This window comes from Pollicipes pollicipes, unplaced genomic scaffold, assembly GCF_011947565.3.
Source record: "Pollicipes pollicipes isolate AB1234 unplaced genomic scaffold, Ppol_2.1 Scaffold_7231;HRSCAF=8579_pilon_pilon_pilon, whole genome shotgun sequence".
NCBI classification, from domain to species: Eukaryota; Metazoa; Arthropoda; class Thecostraca; order Pollicipedomorpha; family Pollicipedidae; genus Pollicipes; species Pollicipes pollicipes.
In genome coordinates this window covers 608,232-626,111 of record NW_023597034.1, presented here as the reverse complement: position 1 = coordinate 626,111, position 17,880 = coordinate 608,232, and the positions used below count along the sequence as shown (strand labels likewise).

Below are 17,880 nucleotides of genomic sequence, written 5' to 3'. Positions count from 1 at the left end.
TGAGACATTTGAAGTATTTTAGCGCAGTTCTACAGTCCACCGCACGATTTCTCTCAACGATCCCAGGGCTGGGAATCTACGGTCGCCATCACGCCGCTACTATCTCGCCGTACATACATTCGTGACCCGCTCGCTGCAGCGGGTCACGATCGAGGCTGCGGATCCAGAGGCTTAATTCAGCCATTAAGCGATCATTTACTCTGGCTTTGACTGCCCGGCCTGACCAGAGTCGTGTTTACTTCACATGTTGTCCAATCCAATCACACCCCTGCACGCAAGAGCCAAACGAGACCCATGCAATCATCAGCAGTAGGTCACGACATCCCGTCACTTGCAACTACGGTTACATTTGCTGAGTTTGAATGCATACTTGACGGTTAGTTGGACATTCCTCACATACCACAGATGCAACATGGACAACGAGGTCGATAGATAAGCTCCACAAATGTGTGCATTATTTCGACAGTATCTACCTTGTTGAAATGGTTCGTATTATGCGCCTTACCACGCTAAGAAGTATCACACCGGTTTAAACGGTTTCCAGCCATGCATAAACGAACTGCACTTGTCTTCTTCTACATTATAGGAGCCTCATTATCAGACGAAGTTTCAGCAACACTGAAATAGCTTCTGAGGACTTTTGCGCGATAATCAAACGCGACTTTGTCACCGTAAATCCGTGAGGCCCTTGGATCAGGCTTTTCGCTTGCATGGCGCCACACTGCCACACATCACGCCAGGCACCTGGCTGGCTCCAGGGCGCGGAAAGCTCCGCGGTCAGCCAGGTCGCAGACACTCAATCGGAGGCCCTCCGGACGTGACCGCGAGGTGCGAAGACAGCGAGCACTGTCAGACCCCACTCCCCTCGCGGCCGGCGGGCGGCGAAGTGAGATGTTCCGCGCCACTGCACCGGCGCGGTTGCGTGGGACGACCGCGTGCCGTCGCCGGCCGGACGGCCTACGCGTGGGACAGCGCTGTACTGGCACAGTTTTGCCTTACGTCTGGGAGCACCGGGACCCGCCGTTATGTTCCGCTTGCGTTCCGGTCGGAAAGGCTGGAACCGTGGTCAGGCCGGACCAATTTGGGAACGTTAGGGAGACCTGGGAGCTTCCAGCCGGACATTTACAGGGGTTCTCCGGACGGTCCCATCCTGAATATCGCAGCATAATGGTGGGAACGCAAAAGACTGCCGACACAGGACGGAAGACACATTAAAGGCTGCTTTGCCGCCACGCCGCGACTCCACACAGCATCAAGATTGATTGTTTTGACAGGCGGGTTATTGATTGCCAGGAGCTGTCGGCAGTCCGGTGTTAGGTAACGGTTTACAGACTGCATCGAAACCATCAGCCATACGGTGCGACGTCGACATGCCGCAGGCTGAGGCGACCGTCACATGCCCAGACTAGACTGCCCCGGCGCGAACTGTAGGAGGCCATCAGCTGTTCAGTCTGGGGTCCCAACCGGCAGGCAGGCTTCCTCATCTCGTGAACTGTTAAATTCTACGTCGCGGTGCACAGACCGCATAGGCTTATCATTTGTCTTTCTGGGATGCGGGATCAGACTGCTCGAAGCTATTGGCTGCCTCGCGCAATGTGAAGAGGTACAGTCTGCCCGGAGCCGTCCAAAGTGAGACGTCCGCTGCCGTGATGCACACCGCAGGCTCTCGTCAGCTGTCCAGCTGGCTGGACAAGTAATGCAAATCGACGACTTGTGCGGCGCCAGTGGGCGGACTGCAGAGAGCAGTCGACAGTCTGGTCTGATGTGCAGCCGCACAGGCAAGAAGGGAAGGCGTCATCGATCCGGTCCGCTGTGCAGGGACATGGGGGAAGAAGGAAAGCTGTTGCCTGCCCAGTCCGCTGTGCAGGGACATAGGGGAAGAAGGGAAGCTGTCGCCTGCCCAGTCCGCTGTGCACGGACATAAGGGAAGAAGGGAGGCTGTCGCCTGCCCAGTCCGCTGTGCAGGGACATAGGGGAAGAAGGGAAGCTGTTGCCTGCCCAGTCCGCTGTGCATGGACATAGGGGAAGAAGGGAAGCTGTCGCCTGCCCAGTCCGCTGTGCACGGACATAAGGGAAGAAGGGAAGCTGTCGCCTGCCCAGTCCGCTGTGCAGGGACATGGGGGAAGAAGGGAAGGCGTCGCCGATCCAGTCCGCTGTGCAGGGACACAAGGGAGCTGTCTTCTGTCCAGTCAGCCGTGCGGAAAAGACGGGAAGTTGTCTGTCCAGTCCGCCGTGCGGAGAAGAAGGGAGGCTGTTGTCGGTCCAGTCCACCGTGAGGGGGCACAGGGACCTGTTGTCTATTCCGTCCAGCGAGAGAGGACGCAGGGAGCTGTTGCGTGTCCAGTCCGCCGTGCGGAGGAGAAGGGAAGCTGTTGTTGGTCCAGTCCGCCGTGAGGTGAAGCAGGGACCTGTTGTCTATTCCGCCCACCGTGTGGGGACGCAGGCAGCTGTCGTCTGTCCAGTCCGCCGTGTGGGGACGCGGGGAAGCAGCACAGGATCGGCCGGAGCTGCCGTGATCAGCCGCGCCGGCTCGGCGCCGTCCGTCCGAGCCGCGCCCAGCATCCCCGCCCCCTCTTTTCTCCCCGCAATCCGCGGCCGGTGGCGCAACACGCGGTCAACGGCGTGCTCCCGGTCTCAGAGCCGTTGCAGCAGCGGCCGCGCCCGCACGGTCGCCCCAGTTCGACGCAATCCAACACCGTTAGGGCCGCGCTCTAATGCGTCTGCGCGCCTTGTTGTTCGCTCGTCGATGGGTGAAGCCTGGCAGTCTCAGCACGCGGCGGGAATGCAGACTGCCGGTTGACCTAATTGCGTCTCATTTCGGCTCGAGAAGATCGACAGAATGCACGATTTCGATTTTCCACCAGTGACAGGTTTCCGAGGCTGTTTCCGAGGCAGGAAAATCGTAAATTCGTGTAATAATCATGTAACATATATTGTCTCCAACAGCAGCATTGCGTAACAGAAGCCACAGGCATTCAGATCTGTTATCTGCACCTGCGCGAGCTTACAAAGGACACGCGTCATTAACAAACATCCTGGATGATATCGTCAAACGGGCTTGACCCTTCCTCTACAATCTCTGATAAATGAGTCCAAAATCACCATAATCGCCACAACAGCACGCTGGTAACGGCGCGCCGAGCGAGAGACGCTACGATGCACCTGACGCACCGAGCGAGAGATGCTACAATGCACCTGAACGCCAGGCGAGAGTTCCAGCAGCCACCACGGAAGCACAGAGCCTTGCATCTGGAAAGATCTACACACAGACGGGAATCACATCGTCAGTCGATGCCCACGGTGGTGAACCCAGACTATCCTCTTATTGTGCGGTGCTGGCCGGGCGAAGGACCGGCCCGCCGGGTGGCGGGTACGGCAGGGGTGAACCGGCGCTCGTCGATGGGTAACAAGACTGAACAGCGAGGCGTGGGAGGGAGCGGACTTGGTGCGCCCCAACGGACGCCTATCGAGGTCAGAGACATGCCCGGGCACCCGAGACGCCCGCACCAGGGTCGGAGCCCAGACCGGACCGACAGCGGCAGGGGCCGAGCACGACCGACAGCGGCAGGGGCCGAGCGGGACCAACAGCGGCAGGGGCCGAGCAGGACCGTCGCAACGGCGCGGAGAACACCATTACCAGCGGGGCACGGATGTTCGGCAGTGCATGGCTGGGTACCGCATCTCGTCCATCCAGCGAGCAGGCCCCCAAACCGGCGCGCGTGGCGGCCAGCCCAACACCAATGCCCTGCGAATGCCGCCAAGTGTGCGTCTGGAATGGGAGGAGTGTCGGCGCAGGGAGCGGCGCCTGAACACATCTAACACGGAACGGCGCGCCGGTACGGAATCTCACATGACGCGGGGTCAATATCGGCGAGAGATTGTTTGTGACGATCAGATCCCTTCCCGGTTCGGAGAAGCGCGCGCTGTGTGCCGCGCGCGGGCAACATCCGATGAAACCACCACCAGGCGTGCAAGAAGCAGGCGACTGGCGTGCAAGACATCTCGAGCGACGCACCGGGGTCGCGCTACGCTGCCAGCGAAAGCGCGCTGGTTAAGTAGACCGTTGGCTTGACGCTAGCTAAGCGGCGCGAGTCGCCTTCCTTGCTACGTCGTGCAGTTTCATCTAACGCTTTGACACGTGCGCGACTCGTGCATACACGAGGGGGCGTCGTTCTCCCGCGACAACAAACCCAAACTCACACACGGCGCGCATGGTCCGCTATTGTCATGCTTCCTGACCAAATAAGCCTACTACATATGTCACAATGCCCACGAGCGGAGGCCAGCGCCCGCGGCCGTCGCCGGCGATAGCGGCGCACGGGCAGGAACACACCCTGGTCCCGAGCGGCGCAGGCGTGACGGTGCTGCCCCCTGCGCGCGCGTCCGCAGCGAGCACCGGCGCCGAGTGTGTCCGGCGCGCCTGCGGCCGACGGCGGCCCAGCAGCCGTCGCTGGCCGCCGCCGCCTCACATGGTGTCCAGCATGCGGCTGGCGGCCAGCTCCACGTCCCAGTTGAACGAGCAGAGCATGGCCTCGCACTGCGGCTTGGTGGCCAGGCCGAGCCGGTACAGCCGGTCCACCTTCAGAAACTTGATAGCACCCTGGGTGTTACCTGTGGGGGAGGGAGGGTCAGCACGGGCACTGAGCTCTGTCTCTTCTGCGTGACCACCACCCTGGATGTTACCTGTGGGAGAGGGAGGGTCAGCACGGGCACTGAGCTCTGTCCCTTCTGCGTGACCACCACCCTGGATGTTACCTGTGGGAGAGGGAGGGTCAGCACGGGCACTGAGCTCTGTCTCTTCTGCGTGACCAACGAGAGGGATAGTCCGGCCAGACCCTGGTCTGTGCGCGTCTCCACTGGCCGGCCCGCCTGACCAGGCCGCGACCGGGGCGGCAGACCTGCGCTGTGACGACCAATCAGAGGGACGCGAACACAGCGACAACCACAACACCGCAAAGCAGCCGGCGCCGACACAGACGCGAGACTCGAGGCGGGACACGCCAACAGATGGCGTGCGCGGCGTTCACGGTGCCGCCGGCCGGCTGCCGGCGGCGGCACGGCCGAGCGCCCCCCATCGCAGCGGCGGCCGGGCGCGCTCTCACCGGCGCAGGTGTGCAGCGCCGAGCGGACCTCGGAGACCGGGATGCCGGGCAGCTGCTGCAGCACCTCGCGCACCGCCAGCGGCACGTCCACCTGCCGGACGGACGGTCAGCCCCTGCCGGCCACACACGCTCGAAGGCAGACGACACTGCCCCGCGCCAGGGAAGCACGGCATAGGCGGCGCCCCACGTGCGGGCGCAGCGAAACACGCGGTCGGGCTGGCGGCCGGCACTGGCCAACTTATAGCCTGCGTTTGCATAATGCAGCTTCCGTACCTCTTTTGACTGGCAGAGATGACAGTTTCAGAAACCACAGAAACCGAGGACGACACATCACGGCGCCTGCCTGCCCACGAAATCCAAAGCAGAAGCGCCCGCCAGTAGCGCCGACCTTCTGTCATCGGCCCCACCATTTACCTCATCTACCAAAGCAGAAGCGCCCTCCGGCAGCACAGACCTTCTTTCATCGGCCCCACCATTTACCTCATCTACCAAAGCAGAAGCGCCCGCCGGCAGCGCGGACCTTCTGTCATCGGCCCCACCATTTACCCCATCTACCTCGGCCGGCCCACAGATGGCACCACGACTCACTCGCCGGAGCACCACACTGCGCGACGGCGCGGCGCGGCTCACCTTCCCGTGCGGCCCGCCGGCGGGCGGCGAGCGGACGGCGGCGGCGGCGGCGCTGACCGAGCGCGTCGGCGATCCCAGCTGTCGGTTGGACTGGGAGCGGCTCCTGCTCAGCTGGAACGGCCGCACCTGCGCAGCGGCGCCGCGCGCGCCCGGTCAGTTGGCCGGCCCGAGGCGCGCACCAGACGGCACCAGCCGGCGCAGGACGACACCACAGGCGCGCACCGTCAGACGACACCGGACAGATCGGCCGGATAGCACACACCACCCGACAGCACCAGATAACGCCTGAAGCCGCACCATCACCAACATGGACATTTTTGAGCTTAGCCATACGCTACGACGATACAGACGAGACGAAACAAGGCGCCAGCCAGGCACTGTCAACGGACGGAGCGCCGCACGGCCGACACTACCTGAGCGGTACGGGCGGCGGCCGGGGCGGTCTGTCGGCTCAGCAGCGGGTCAAAGTCGGCCAGCACGGCCGGGTAGGCGGGCGAGGAGCTCTCGGCGGGCGCCGCCAGCGAGGCCGGCCGCGCCGACGCCGCCGTCGGCGTCAGCATCGGCAGCGAGCCGTACCTCGCCGCCAGCGGCGAGAAGTCGTCTTCGAACTGCCTGTTGGGCGGGAAGGCGCCGTCAGTGGCACGTCGGTGACGCCACTGTGTCAGCGGTGTGGAGGTCAGGGGGCGCGGCAAGTGATGGGGGAGGGGGGGGGGGGGGCTACCGACGCGGCAGCGTGCGCAGAGAGACAGCCTGAGTACCGCCGGACCGGACGGCCGACTCTGACCGATGCGGCGGCCGAGCGGCGTGCGCCAGCCCGCCACTCACCCGGCGGCGTCCGGCAGCAGGCGGTGTTGGCTGGCCGTCTGCGGCCGGTACATGGCGGCCAGCGGCGCGGGCGGCGCCGGCGGCAGGCCGGCCGAGCGGCCCACTTGCGCGCGCGCGATCAGCTGCAGGTTACGGCTGACCAGCTCCGACTGGCGCTGCGGCGCAACGGCCGGCGCCGGCGGCGCGGAGCGCGCTGCCAGCGCCGCCTCCAGACGCGACACCAGCTCGGGGCTGAGCGCCGTCGGACGGCTGACGGGCGAGGCGCTGCGCGCGGCGCCGCCGTCACCAGCGCCGCCGCCGCCGCCGTATGGCACGACCGCCGACTCCAGGCGCTGGTCGTCGGCGCCGTCCGGCGGACGCAGCGTCCAGCTCGCGTCGTCGCTGGCGCCATCGCCCGCGTCGGGCACGATCTCCTCGGCGCGCGGCGGCGGCAGCACCACGTTGGACGTGTCGAACGGGTCGTAGTCTGCCGATCCGGCGCTTAGCGGCCTGCTCTCGCAGCGCGCCGCCTCGCCTAGCCCCAGCCGCTCAATGTGCTCGTCCAGCAGGTCGGTGACGCTCTGCGAGCGCTCCTCGGCGTCGACGTCAGTCGCCACCGGCGATCCGCTGCCGTCGGTGTAGCACAACTCCGTTTCGCTGCGCCAGGCCGGCGCCGCCTGCGATTGGTCGGGCGGCGTCTGACGTCGCGCGCACGCCGGTCGCGATTGGCTGGCGGGCGGCGGGGCGATGGCCGGCGGCGGCGACGGCCGCGGCGGAGGCCCGAGCCGTCGTTCCGGCGGCTCACCCGGCCGCCAATCATAGCGGCCAGCCGCCTCCGGAGGCGGAGCATAGTAGATGCGTCGCTGCTCGGCCGGCCGGGTCGACGGCAGATTCTGGTAGGTGGCCGACTCGTGCTCGTCTGAGAACCATGCAGATCGTTGCTACCCGAGTTGTAAACCGTGTAACTCACTGAAGACGCCCAACGTCGTGAACCACAGAGGGAAAAATGGAGGCACCCGCGACATATTCAAAGAGCGCATGCTTCACTCAGGTGAGCAGCATCCAGCTCGCTGACACTTCTCAAGCTCTCGCAATCCAGCGAGATAACCAAGCGCATTACACGTTGCACCACGGACAAGACAATCAATATGCCGCCGTCACAGCCAGCGCTGTCATGAGCCGCGTCCTTCCCGCGGCCGCACACTGGCCGGCGATCCGCTCCCACCTGGCATGTCGCGCACGTCCAGCAGCGAGTCGGCGGCGCCGGGACGGGCCTGTCGCATCGGCTCGGACGCCACCGCCGGCAGCGGCGGCGTCCTCGTGCCGCCAGCCGTGCCGTCCAGGTCGATGAGCAGGCCGGCCGCGCCGCCGCCGGAGTCGCCGGAGCCGCCTGCCGGCAGCGGGCGTCAGTGGCGCCGAGGGCTGCGGCAGGCGCCGAGCTGCAGGTGGCGCCCGACGCCCCGCGGCCGGCCGGTCGCAGGGGCCGCCGCTCCATCAGTACCACTGTGTGACAATGAACACGACAGCATGCGCTCGGCGAGGTGGGTGACTCTGACCAGAGAACAAACGACCAGGCCAGTCAAGCTGCCGAAGGCGCTGATGAGCCCAAGGGCTTGCCGCCTGCTGCCAGGGGGAGGAAAAAGGCAGGGAAGGGGCCGCCGCAGCTCCCGCCTCCACGTCGAACATCCCCTAGGCTGACCGCGCTCACCTGTGGACGGCGTCGGGCTGACTCGCTCGTGCTGCCACTCCTCCGGCGACCAGTCGTCGCTGAACTGGCTGTAGTTGTACTGCTTGTGCTGGCGCTTGCTCTTGGCCAGGCTGGACTCGGAGGGGCGCACCAGTCTGGCGCGCGACACGCGCTCGTCTCGCAGGTCGGGCGGCTCCAGCGGGTTCTTCAGGTACACCTCGTCGATGAAGGCCGGGCTGCCCCAGGTCTGTCCCATCGGCGAGCCGTGGCCTGGCAACACAGCCCGCCCGCTGCCGTCTCACTCCCCCGACACTGAACACCCCGCCGCCGAAGCGGTGATTTGGTAGCGCAGTCTCAATGCGCTACACATCGCGTTTACGAACGACAGCGTGATAGCGTCGGGCATCCAACAAAGCGCATTTTCGCGCAGTTGCGGTTCACAGCTGGCCGCAACAGAAGACCGCCGGTGCGCACCGCGTCACTACCTCTCACACGCGCGCGCGACAGCTGCGCTGGCCTGCTGATTCTTGAGCTTGCCCTCCACTGACCTGTGTGTATGAATGAGTTGTGGAGTGGCTGGCTGATGTCCTCCTGGTTGCGGCGTCGAAGCGGCTCCACCGCCTGTCGCGGCAGGAAGCCGATCTCCCAGCTCGCCTCCGACTGCGCCTTCCACCAGAAGTTTTCCGCCCTGCGCGACAGCACGGCGTTCCCAGACTGCTGCCGCGTGCTGCTCTCCACGCCGCGGTCCTAGCATCGCCGACACGGCCCGCGGATCGCGGACACACCCGAGGGAGCAAACCTGCCACGGGAGGTATCGGCCATCGAGCTCAAGCTTAAACAAACGCGCAGGCAGAGCGCACCTGCTCCCATCCGATTGGGAGCAGACGGTGCGCCACTACACCCGGCGGACGCCGCCGTGCCAGCGCTTACTTTCCGTCGATGATGATGATCTGGTCACCGGCCTGCACCTGCAGCTTGCCGTCCTCCGAGAAGTCGCGCGTGGCCCGCATGGCCACCGGCCGCGTCTCCAGCAGGAAGTCGGAGAGGGCGGCGAAGTTGGGACGGTCCGCCGGCCTGGCGGGAGAAGAACACGGCCCGTTGGCTGACTGCAGTCACCATCTGTCACCATTACGTGTGACAGTCCATACGTGAGGTATTGCGTGGCGCCAACGCCATCCTTGCTATGTAATCCACGGCCGTTTACTTAGTCACAAGTATTGCTCAAGGAAATGGAGCAACTATCTGTCCAGCCGACAGATAACATTCAAGTACATCAATTATTGATCAACAAGAGCTTTGCAGACATCGGAGTAGCGGCGACTTACGCACATGGGCTGATAGGGCTGGATCCTTAAGAACATGGGCTGATAGAACTGGACACTTCAGCACATGGGCTAATAGAGCTGGACACTTTGGCAAATGAACTGATAGAGCTGAACACCTCGCCACATGGCCTGATGCAACTGGGCACTTCAGCACGTGCTCTGATAGAACTGGATACTTTGGTACATGAGATGACAGAGCTGGACACTTCAGCACATGAGCTGATAGAGCTGGGCACTTAGGCGCGTGGGCTGATGGAGCTGGACACTTCAGCAGATAGGCTGACAGAGCTGGACACTTCGGTGCCTGAGCTGATAGAGCTGGACAGACCTGTGTGACCAGCACTGCAGCATGAGCTGATAGAGCTGGTCCGAGCAGGCATCCGGCTGCCGTAGTCTCACACCCTCCGAGTCGATCTTCTGCAGTATCTGCGCGCCGTTCAGGCCGACCCATGGCTCTTCTCCGAACGTCATCATCTCCCACAGCGTTACGCCGAACATCCACACGTCTGCAGGGACACCGGACCGCGTCATCATCTCCCACAGCGTCACGCCAAACATCCACACGTCTGCAGGGACACCAGACCACGTCATCATCCCCACAGCATCACGCCAAACATCCACACGTCTGCAGGGCCACCGGACCGCGTCATCATCTCCCGCAGCGTCACGCCAAACACCTACACGTCTGCAGGGACACCAGACCACGTCATCATCCCCAGCGTCACGCCAAACATCCACACGTCTGCAGGGACACCAGACCACGTCATCATCCCCACCACGTCACGCCAAACATCCACACGTCTGCAGGGACACCAGACCACGTCATCATCCCCACCACGTCACGCCAAACATCCACACGTCTGCAGGGACACCAGACCGCGTCATCATCTCCCGCAGCGCCGCACCGAGCATCCACACGTCTGCAGGGCCACCGGACCGCGTCATCATCTCCCGCAGCGTCACGCCAAACACCTACACGTCTGCAGGGACAACGGACCACGTCATCATCTCCCACAGCGTCACACCAAACATCCACACGTCCGCAGGAACACCGGACCGCGTCGTCATCTTCCACAGCGTCACACCGAGCATCCACACGTCGACGGCCACGTCGAACCACGCCACCCCACCGGATCGCCACGCACCGGCCTGCTACTGGCAGACTGACCGGAAGCGTGACTGAACTGCCGCGTCTTCAGACTCTCCGGGGCGCACCAGGGGAACGGCACCTTCTTCTGCTCCGTCATCACGTAGCAGTCCTCCTGCAGTGGGATGGCCCGCATCAGCCCGAAGTCGCCGATCTTCAGCTGAGGAAGCGGAACGGCGACGGTGAGCAGCTGGCGGAGGCGGGCGCCTGCACACGGCCCCAAGGCCGGGACAGGCACGCAGACTGACCACGAACAGGCCCGGGTTAAGACGGCGGCGGCCTGGTTCACAGCAATAACCATGCTTAGTTTGGACAATGTAGAGCACGCGAAACATAAGTGGAATATTGATAGGCAAACCATAACTTATTTTGGGAAACTGCGTATGTTCAATTTAACACTAGATAGCCTATCACGATTGCACCACTCACTGAAAAAGTTATTTACTGTTGCACGCGTCCGTGACAAGACTCCGCGCATCGTTGATATCCAGTATTTTATGGCATTTCGGCATGCAGTGGCCTCTAGATGTCGAAGGCAAAGCATTCACAACCTAGCTTAAAAAAGCAGGTCGCCACCATGACTTCGGCTCTCTGACAATTCAAGCCACACAACCACGCTAGATGCCAGCGAAGCAAGCAGCACAGCCAATCGGACAGGAGGGCACAAAGATCGTCACACACACACACGCACACTACCGTGGCCGCCAGCCACCGCCGCCGTCACGTCCGGACCCCGGAGGCAGACCGTCAGACACACACCCCGGCCGGGCCGGCGCGCGGGTCGGCGGCCGCCGGGCGTCCCGTCTGGTACGAGGGCGGCCGACGCTCACCCGGTCAGCGGCGGCCAACAGCACGTTGCGACACGCCAGGTCCCGGTGCACGAAGCGGCGCGACTCCAGGTACGCCATGCCGGCGGCTACCTGGCGGGCGTAGTCCGACAGCACTGCGGCACATCGTGTGCAGTCAGCTCGACTGCACTGTCGTACGTAGTGAGATGTGGTCCGACTGTACCGCAGCAGTCATAAGTAGTCCGGCAGGGCTGCAGCACGCAGTCAGATGCAGTCCAACTGCGCCACGGCAGTCACTTGTGGTCCGACTGCATTGCAGCAAGGCAGCACGTAGTAGGATGTAGTACGACTGCACCACAGCACATGCGGCCCGACAGCACTGCGGCACGCGTGACAGCACTGCGGCCAAGGTGGCCGTCACATGTCCGCTGGCAGCCCTAGCACGTGACACACAGACGTGTACGAACCACCACGTGGGTCGTAACTGATCACTGTTCAACCCGGGACATAAAGCCACCACCCATTTCCCAACCGAGCCCAGTCCAATCATGGGGCATTAACGCCTTGAAGCGGCTCAGCACAGACACGCCGCCACTATGCAGCTGCATTAGGACCTCCCATCAAAAAAGCGTGGATGAGCAAACAGTGGGAGCCACGCGCATGACAAGAGGCGCCGTCGAAGCCTCCGGGGGCACCCACCAAGGAGCGATATCCTGCAGATCTGCTTCCTGAGGTAGTCTTGCAGATTCCCGAGTGGGGCGAGCTCGGTCACCATCATCATCGGCTGACCCAACACGATGCCGTACAGGCTGCGGCCAACACAGATGGTCCGGGTCAGGTCAGGGCGTAACACCGCGTCAAGGAAGGATTACAGCTGTAAAATCGATTCAGTTCCAACCGATCTCAAGGCTCGTTATTCACCTCGAGTGGCCTCCGGCCGACTGTCATAAACATTGCACTCAGACGACCCCGCAAGCAGAGGCTGGGAAAGCTCAACTGAACGGATCGCTTGCTTGGTCACATTAACATCTCAGCAAATGTTCTAGCAATAGCTGACGAAGTTACACTTAAGGTAGCATGCTGTGCATTATCACTTAAAGGGAGTGTTCCACATGTATATGGGGTTTTGAGCCGAAACAGCCATCTTGAAGACATTTCAGTGCTGTTCACAATACTGCCCTTCATAAAGCCTAAGCCCCTCTAGTTTCTGAGCTACACATCCGCAAAAATGGGAAAAGGCACATCGGGGTGAGCATTTCAAGGTCATCTTAGCATTCGTGACGCCATAGTTACGTCATTTAAATCCTCCTCATTCCATAAGCCGCGCGGCGATTAAGGCCAAGAAAAATACGTTTGTCGAGACGTTCATATTCAGCGTTTGTGAGCGCATCTTCTAGATATAACGGCCGTCAACTGGCTATCAATTAATGTTGTCAAAGGTACGATGACGTAATTAAACCATGGCACATTGAGGATCATATCCACTAAACAGAGAATTGTGCTGTCTAGAGCGGTATTTTTCACTTAAATAGCACACCAGTAGTTACAAGTGAGCTTGCTTCATCATATCTGATGCTTGCTTCAATAGCTTCAAATGTGAAAGATTCCCTGTAAATCTCAAACGATAATGTTCCCATCGTGAGGACCACGCGGATGACGTCACTACAAAAGGATAACATCAATTATGAAAATCCAGTCGCACAATTACTGCAACAATTAAGTATAGCTCAGTCCACAAACAGGGAACAGCCCACAAACGTGGAAGGACAGTAAAATCGACACCCTAGCGGACAGTGCTGTTCCCATGAAGAGACTTTACGATGTCAGCACAATGGCCAGCCACTAATTACTCAGGAGGATATACACAACATGCAAGAGTCAGCCAACTGACGCAATGGCAAAACAGCTTGCAGGCTGAATGCGAACTCCGCGACGACGCGCAACGGCGTGGCGACACTCACCAAACGATTCTATGACGGTGCGGCAACACCCAACTGACGACACCGCGACGGAGTAGTGACACTCCAGCAGCACACCGCGACGGAGTAGTGACACTCCAGCAGTACGCCGAGACGGAGTAGTGACACTTCAGCAGCACACCGCGACGGAGTAGTGACACTCCAGCAGCACACCGAACGAAGCCGCCGCACTCACGTGATGAGATTATGATGGCTCAGCTGGTGCATGGCCTCCACCTCCTTGACAAAGTCCTCGAACACGCCCGGCTGGTTGAGCGACTCCTGCTTGAGCACCTTGACGGCGACCGAGAGCGAGCGTCCGGCGTGGTCGCTCCACGAGCCGCGGCGCACCACACCGAACGAGCCGTCGCCCAGCCGCTCGTGCAGGGTCAGGTCCTGGCGGTGGCCGGGGGGGGGGGGGCGACGGCATCACAAACGGCGCCGGGGGGGGGGGGGCACGGTACGGTACGGCACGGCACGCGGCTCACGGGCGCCGCCCGGGGTCAGGACAGCAGTCATGGCGGCTGTACAGCTTTGGCACGGGCACGCGCGTCTTGACACGCGGTCAAAGGCGGACCCACCTCCCGATGCCAAGACCTCAGCGGTCGCCACCTCACGGTCAGACACCGCCCGCCAGCAGTTAACCCGCGCGGTGGCGCGAGCGGGGACGGCGGCGTACCTTCTCCTGTATCAGGCATGTGAGCCGCACGGTGGGCGGCGAGCGCACGGCCGGGCGCGCCGTCTGGCCGGCGTCGGGCGCCGCCGACGGCCGCGGCCGCAGCGGAATCAGCTTGCTGATGAGGTTGCGGCGCCACAGCTGCTGGCGGCGCCGGCGGACCGCCTCCAACAGCCGGCGCGCCGCCGGCTTGCCCAGCCCGATCTTCTCCAGGTCCTCCGGACGCACGTAGTCGAAGTGCGACATGCGCGTGACCTGGGGACGGGCGGCGGCGCTCGGAGGACGGGCGGGGGACGGCGGGGCAGCGAGAGCGGCGGGGCGCCGGCACACACCGCCGGCCAGACAGTCGCCAGCCGTCATGCCACGTCACCACTCTGCATTACACGTGGTCTTTGGTGACTGCTTTGTGAACAGATCTATAGAAAATGCATAGCACTAAGCCAGTCCAGCAGACGGATATTTCTTATCATAGGGCATGCTGCTCACACTATGTTTTCCCACAGCAGTATTATCTTCGTGATTTGGGTGACCCTTAATAAACTCTCTGTTTCACAAAGCATTAGAGTTAAGAGTTGGGTACAACCTGAAATAAGCATCAGGCTGCCAATCATCACTCCCCTTCTCTGCCAATCCATGAAAGGTTACATGCACAGTGGTACACAGTTGGAATGGTTATGCCTCACAAATCTGGAAGGTACCACAAAATGGCGGTCTTCTCACCTGCAGTTCATCCTTGATTCTGGTGAAGAACTTTTCCAGCTGGACTTCCAGCAGGACATCGTGCAGCCACTGTGCATCGTCCTGGTCTGTCTGGGCCATTCTTAACGCACCTCAGAAGTTGCTTGATTAAGAGGTTGGTAGGACTTCAAAGATCTTGAGAAAAACTTGCTAAGTTGCTGTTGTTTCAGCATTGCCTGTAACACCACACAAAAGTGTCATGTGTGTGTCAATGGGGCCTTACGATGCACTCAGCTGCTGAGGCTATATGGCGTCGCGTGCCTCTCACACTGGCAGGAAGGGCAGGTACCGCGGGGAATCAAACCCTGTGACTCTAATTTCCCAGATGCACAGTGGATAACGCAGATGCGTTAATCGCCACACTACTGGCACCGCTATCCTGCAAATGAGCTCTGCCATGTGATTGTCAGACTTTTGCTTAACTCTGTGCTTGCACTTAATTCTTCACTTGACCTAGTGCTGGAAGCCTTTTGCTGCACAGGTTTGCCTTTAGTCAGGTTGGATCGATCTGCACAGTTGTTCACATCACATTAAAGTTGATTGAGTCATATTGTCATGATGGGTCAACTAAATTCTAAATGTCAGCAACTATAGATGTCAATATTTTGATGTGACCCAATGTGCAGCAAACAGGCCAATCAACATTTTACCATCTTTCAGTCAAAATGGATGTCCTGCACAGTATTTTGTAGCCTGCAAAACAATTTCAGGCAGGCATGCTCCAGTTTCTATCACTGAAATCAGTTCCACAGACACCAAAGCACACCAATGAAATGATCAACTAAATATTACTTAGGTGGAGTCATGGTTGAGCCAAGGAAGCAAATCCTGCTTAGATTCAAATTAAAAATAACTTTTAAGTAAAGTAAGTGGAACTTGGAGTCTGTCACTTACAGCTTTCCTAGCTATTTGAAATTGTTTCACAATCCCTGAGCACAATCACAATCCCCATATGACCCCTTCAAGACGAAATGCAAGCCAGGTACAAAAGTATTCCTTTGTCATGAGATGCACTGCCCTACTTCAGAAATATGTAATGACTTACAAAATGTGCCAGTGCAACCAGCCAAAGGAAGGTTTGCAAAATCAATGTAAGATGTATCAATATAAAGCCGTCCCCTACACGTTTTCATTGTTTTTAAAACAATTTTTGGAATGCTTAGACCTTGAGACTGCAGTCAAGACACACATTGCAACAAACATCATGTGACACATTTGAATGAAGCATTACTATTAAGCTGTAGCAAGGGTGGCACAGCAGGTGAGGCAGGAAAGGGGCAGGGGGGGGGGGGCAGTTATAGCATACAACAGCAGCATAAAGGTGAATTTTCCTCTCCTAGTTATAAAACCCTTTTGCCCAAACAACATATTTTTAAGCTACATATATTTCATGACCCACATAAATGAGACCCACATAGGCACAAAATCAGGCTGAGGAGATCATCTACACTAAGAGGCCCCATTTCATGATAAAAATGTCCATTTGCTGGTTCAGATCATCCCCATTATGAACTTGGAATCCCTGTTCTGGCTTCAGAGGCATCCTCTGCAGTAAGGAGGCCACTATTTCTCTGGACCAGAAAGCTTCTCTCATGAATTTGAAGGATGCTGCTATGGATCAGGATACCCTGCTTTGGAATAATGAGGCCCTTTGCTGGGTTTGGAGGCCACTGTGTGGGTCAGAAGGATCCTGTTGTGGAGAGACTGGTGACTTTGCTGTGTTGAGACTCTGGCTCTCTATGCACTGAAATTGGTGAGTGTGCCAAACCCTGAAAGCTTAGATTTACATCATGCATACACCAAAATTATTGCACCACAGCTTCTGTTACACCAGACATGTTCAGCACATGCATTTTTTGCTGACTCCCCATGCCCAGAACTGTTTGTTTGTTTGATGTTTACTTTTGACATTCTGGACATAAAGTTTGTTATGGACATAAAGCAGTACATAACATGAGTGGATTAGTGCATACAATGAATGCTTTGTGAATGCACTGAAATCTGAGCACCCCTCATAACAATTACAATAACAAGACATGGTTGTTGCCACCAGGGCACCCAGAACCCACCACCCACTTGATATATATATATATATATATATATATATATATATAAGCACAAGGAGAGGTCCCAGATTTGACCCCTGCAATCATCCAGCATGTAGGGTCCTAGAGGTGCTTAAACTGTTGAATTGCCAACAATTATTCACATGAATATTGCTAAATGAAATGAAAGAAATGATGATGGGCTAGCACTGCCAGGACCCTTCAAACACAACACTGTGAAGCGGCTAAATGTAGGGAGGTCACTTTGTAAGACAGTCTGGAATTCTGCATCTAGTTCCCAATCTCTCACACTGTAATTTGCACCTAAATGAGGGTGCTCTGTGGCACAAACAAACCACCAATACAACAGGCAAGATAGCTTTTAATCAGCTACATGAAGTGCTGATATAACCCAAATTTCACCTTAAGACGTTCAAACGTGTTCCAATGAAGGCGGACCTAAGAATCTAAGATGGGGACGCAATCATCCGAATCACCTAGAAGGTAAGTGATCAGACATCACTCTTTTTGACACCCACCCAGGTATTGTCGTCATTATCCTTGGCAGATCTTGGTCACCAGCAGGAGGCTTCACCAGGTCATCAAGGGGTCAAACTCGCCCCATCTCACAAGTCGAGAACGAAGGCCCAACTACCTCACAAGCATTCCCACGGACCCGGACCCGTCCCCCCAGACGGCTGACGTTCCACTTCCGTACCATTCCGTGCCACAACATTAAGAAATCATTGAGGTTAAGCATCTTTTGAAATGGTAGATAATAAACAGCATCAGCTGTTGATGACGTCATAAAATATATTTTACAGTTTGAATTGGCTACAATTATATTTCAAAAGGTCGTAGACTTCTGTAAACATAAATCTGTATAAGCTGGGAGCATTTAACACAGTTAAGTTCATTCGATTTTAAAGCGGAGTCTTAATACATTTCCCTTTCGGCTCTCATGACGATGTATTCTTGGC

General features: G+C 58.9%; 1 protein-coding gene across 1 annotated transcript; it reads right to left on the bottom strand.

Annotated features, from left to right (window-relative positions):
• Positions 1-2,915: 2,915 nt before the first annotated feature.
• Positions 2,916-17,582, bottom strand: LOC119109223 (activated CDC42 kinase 1). Its single transcript, XM_037232816.1, has 19 exons — positions 17,440-17,582; positions 14,838-15,031; positions 14,121-14,372; positions 13,638-13,837; positions 12,183-12,292; positions 11,526-11,638; positions 10,717-10,855; positions 9,877-10,054; positions 9,154-9,297; positions 8,772-8,911; positions 8,245-8,493; positions 7,904-7,926; positions 6,872-7,213; positions 6,662-6,712; positions 6,309-6,388; positions 6,146-6,233; positions 5,733-5,858; positions 5,103-5,193; positions 2,916-4,611 (listed from the first exon to the last, which is right to left on the bottom strand). Exons 2-19 carry the CDS (start codon positions 14,934-14,936, stop codon positions 4,466-4,468), a joined length of 2,571 nt encoding a protein of 856 aa, XP_037088711.1. The 5' UTR covers positions 14,937-15,031; positions 17,440-17,582; the 3' UTR covers positions 2,916-4,465.
• Between the last annotated feature and the right edge of the window lie 298 nt (positions 17,583-17,880).

Excerpts from the sequence above, each read along its gene's own strand:
- LOC119109223 (XM_037232816.1), bottom strand. The coding sequence starts at position 14,936 with ATGGCCCAGACAGACCAGGACGATGCACAGTGGCTGCACGATGTCCTG. Across the intron at positions 7,927-8,244 it reads CAGCCCGACGCCGTCCACAG|GCGGCTCCGGCGACTCCGGC; the intron begins GTGAGCGCGGTC and ends CGCTGCCGGCAG. Across the intron at positions 7,214-7,903 it reads GCTCCGGCGACTCCGGCGGC|GCGGCGCCGGCCTGGCGCAG; the intron begins GGCGCGGCCGGC and ends GACCAATCGCAG.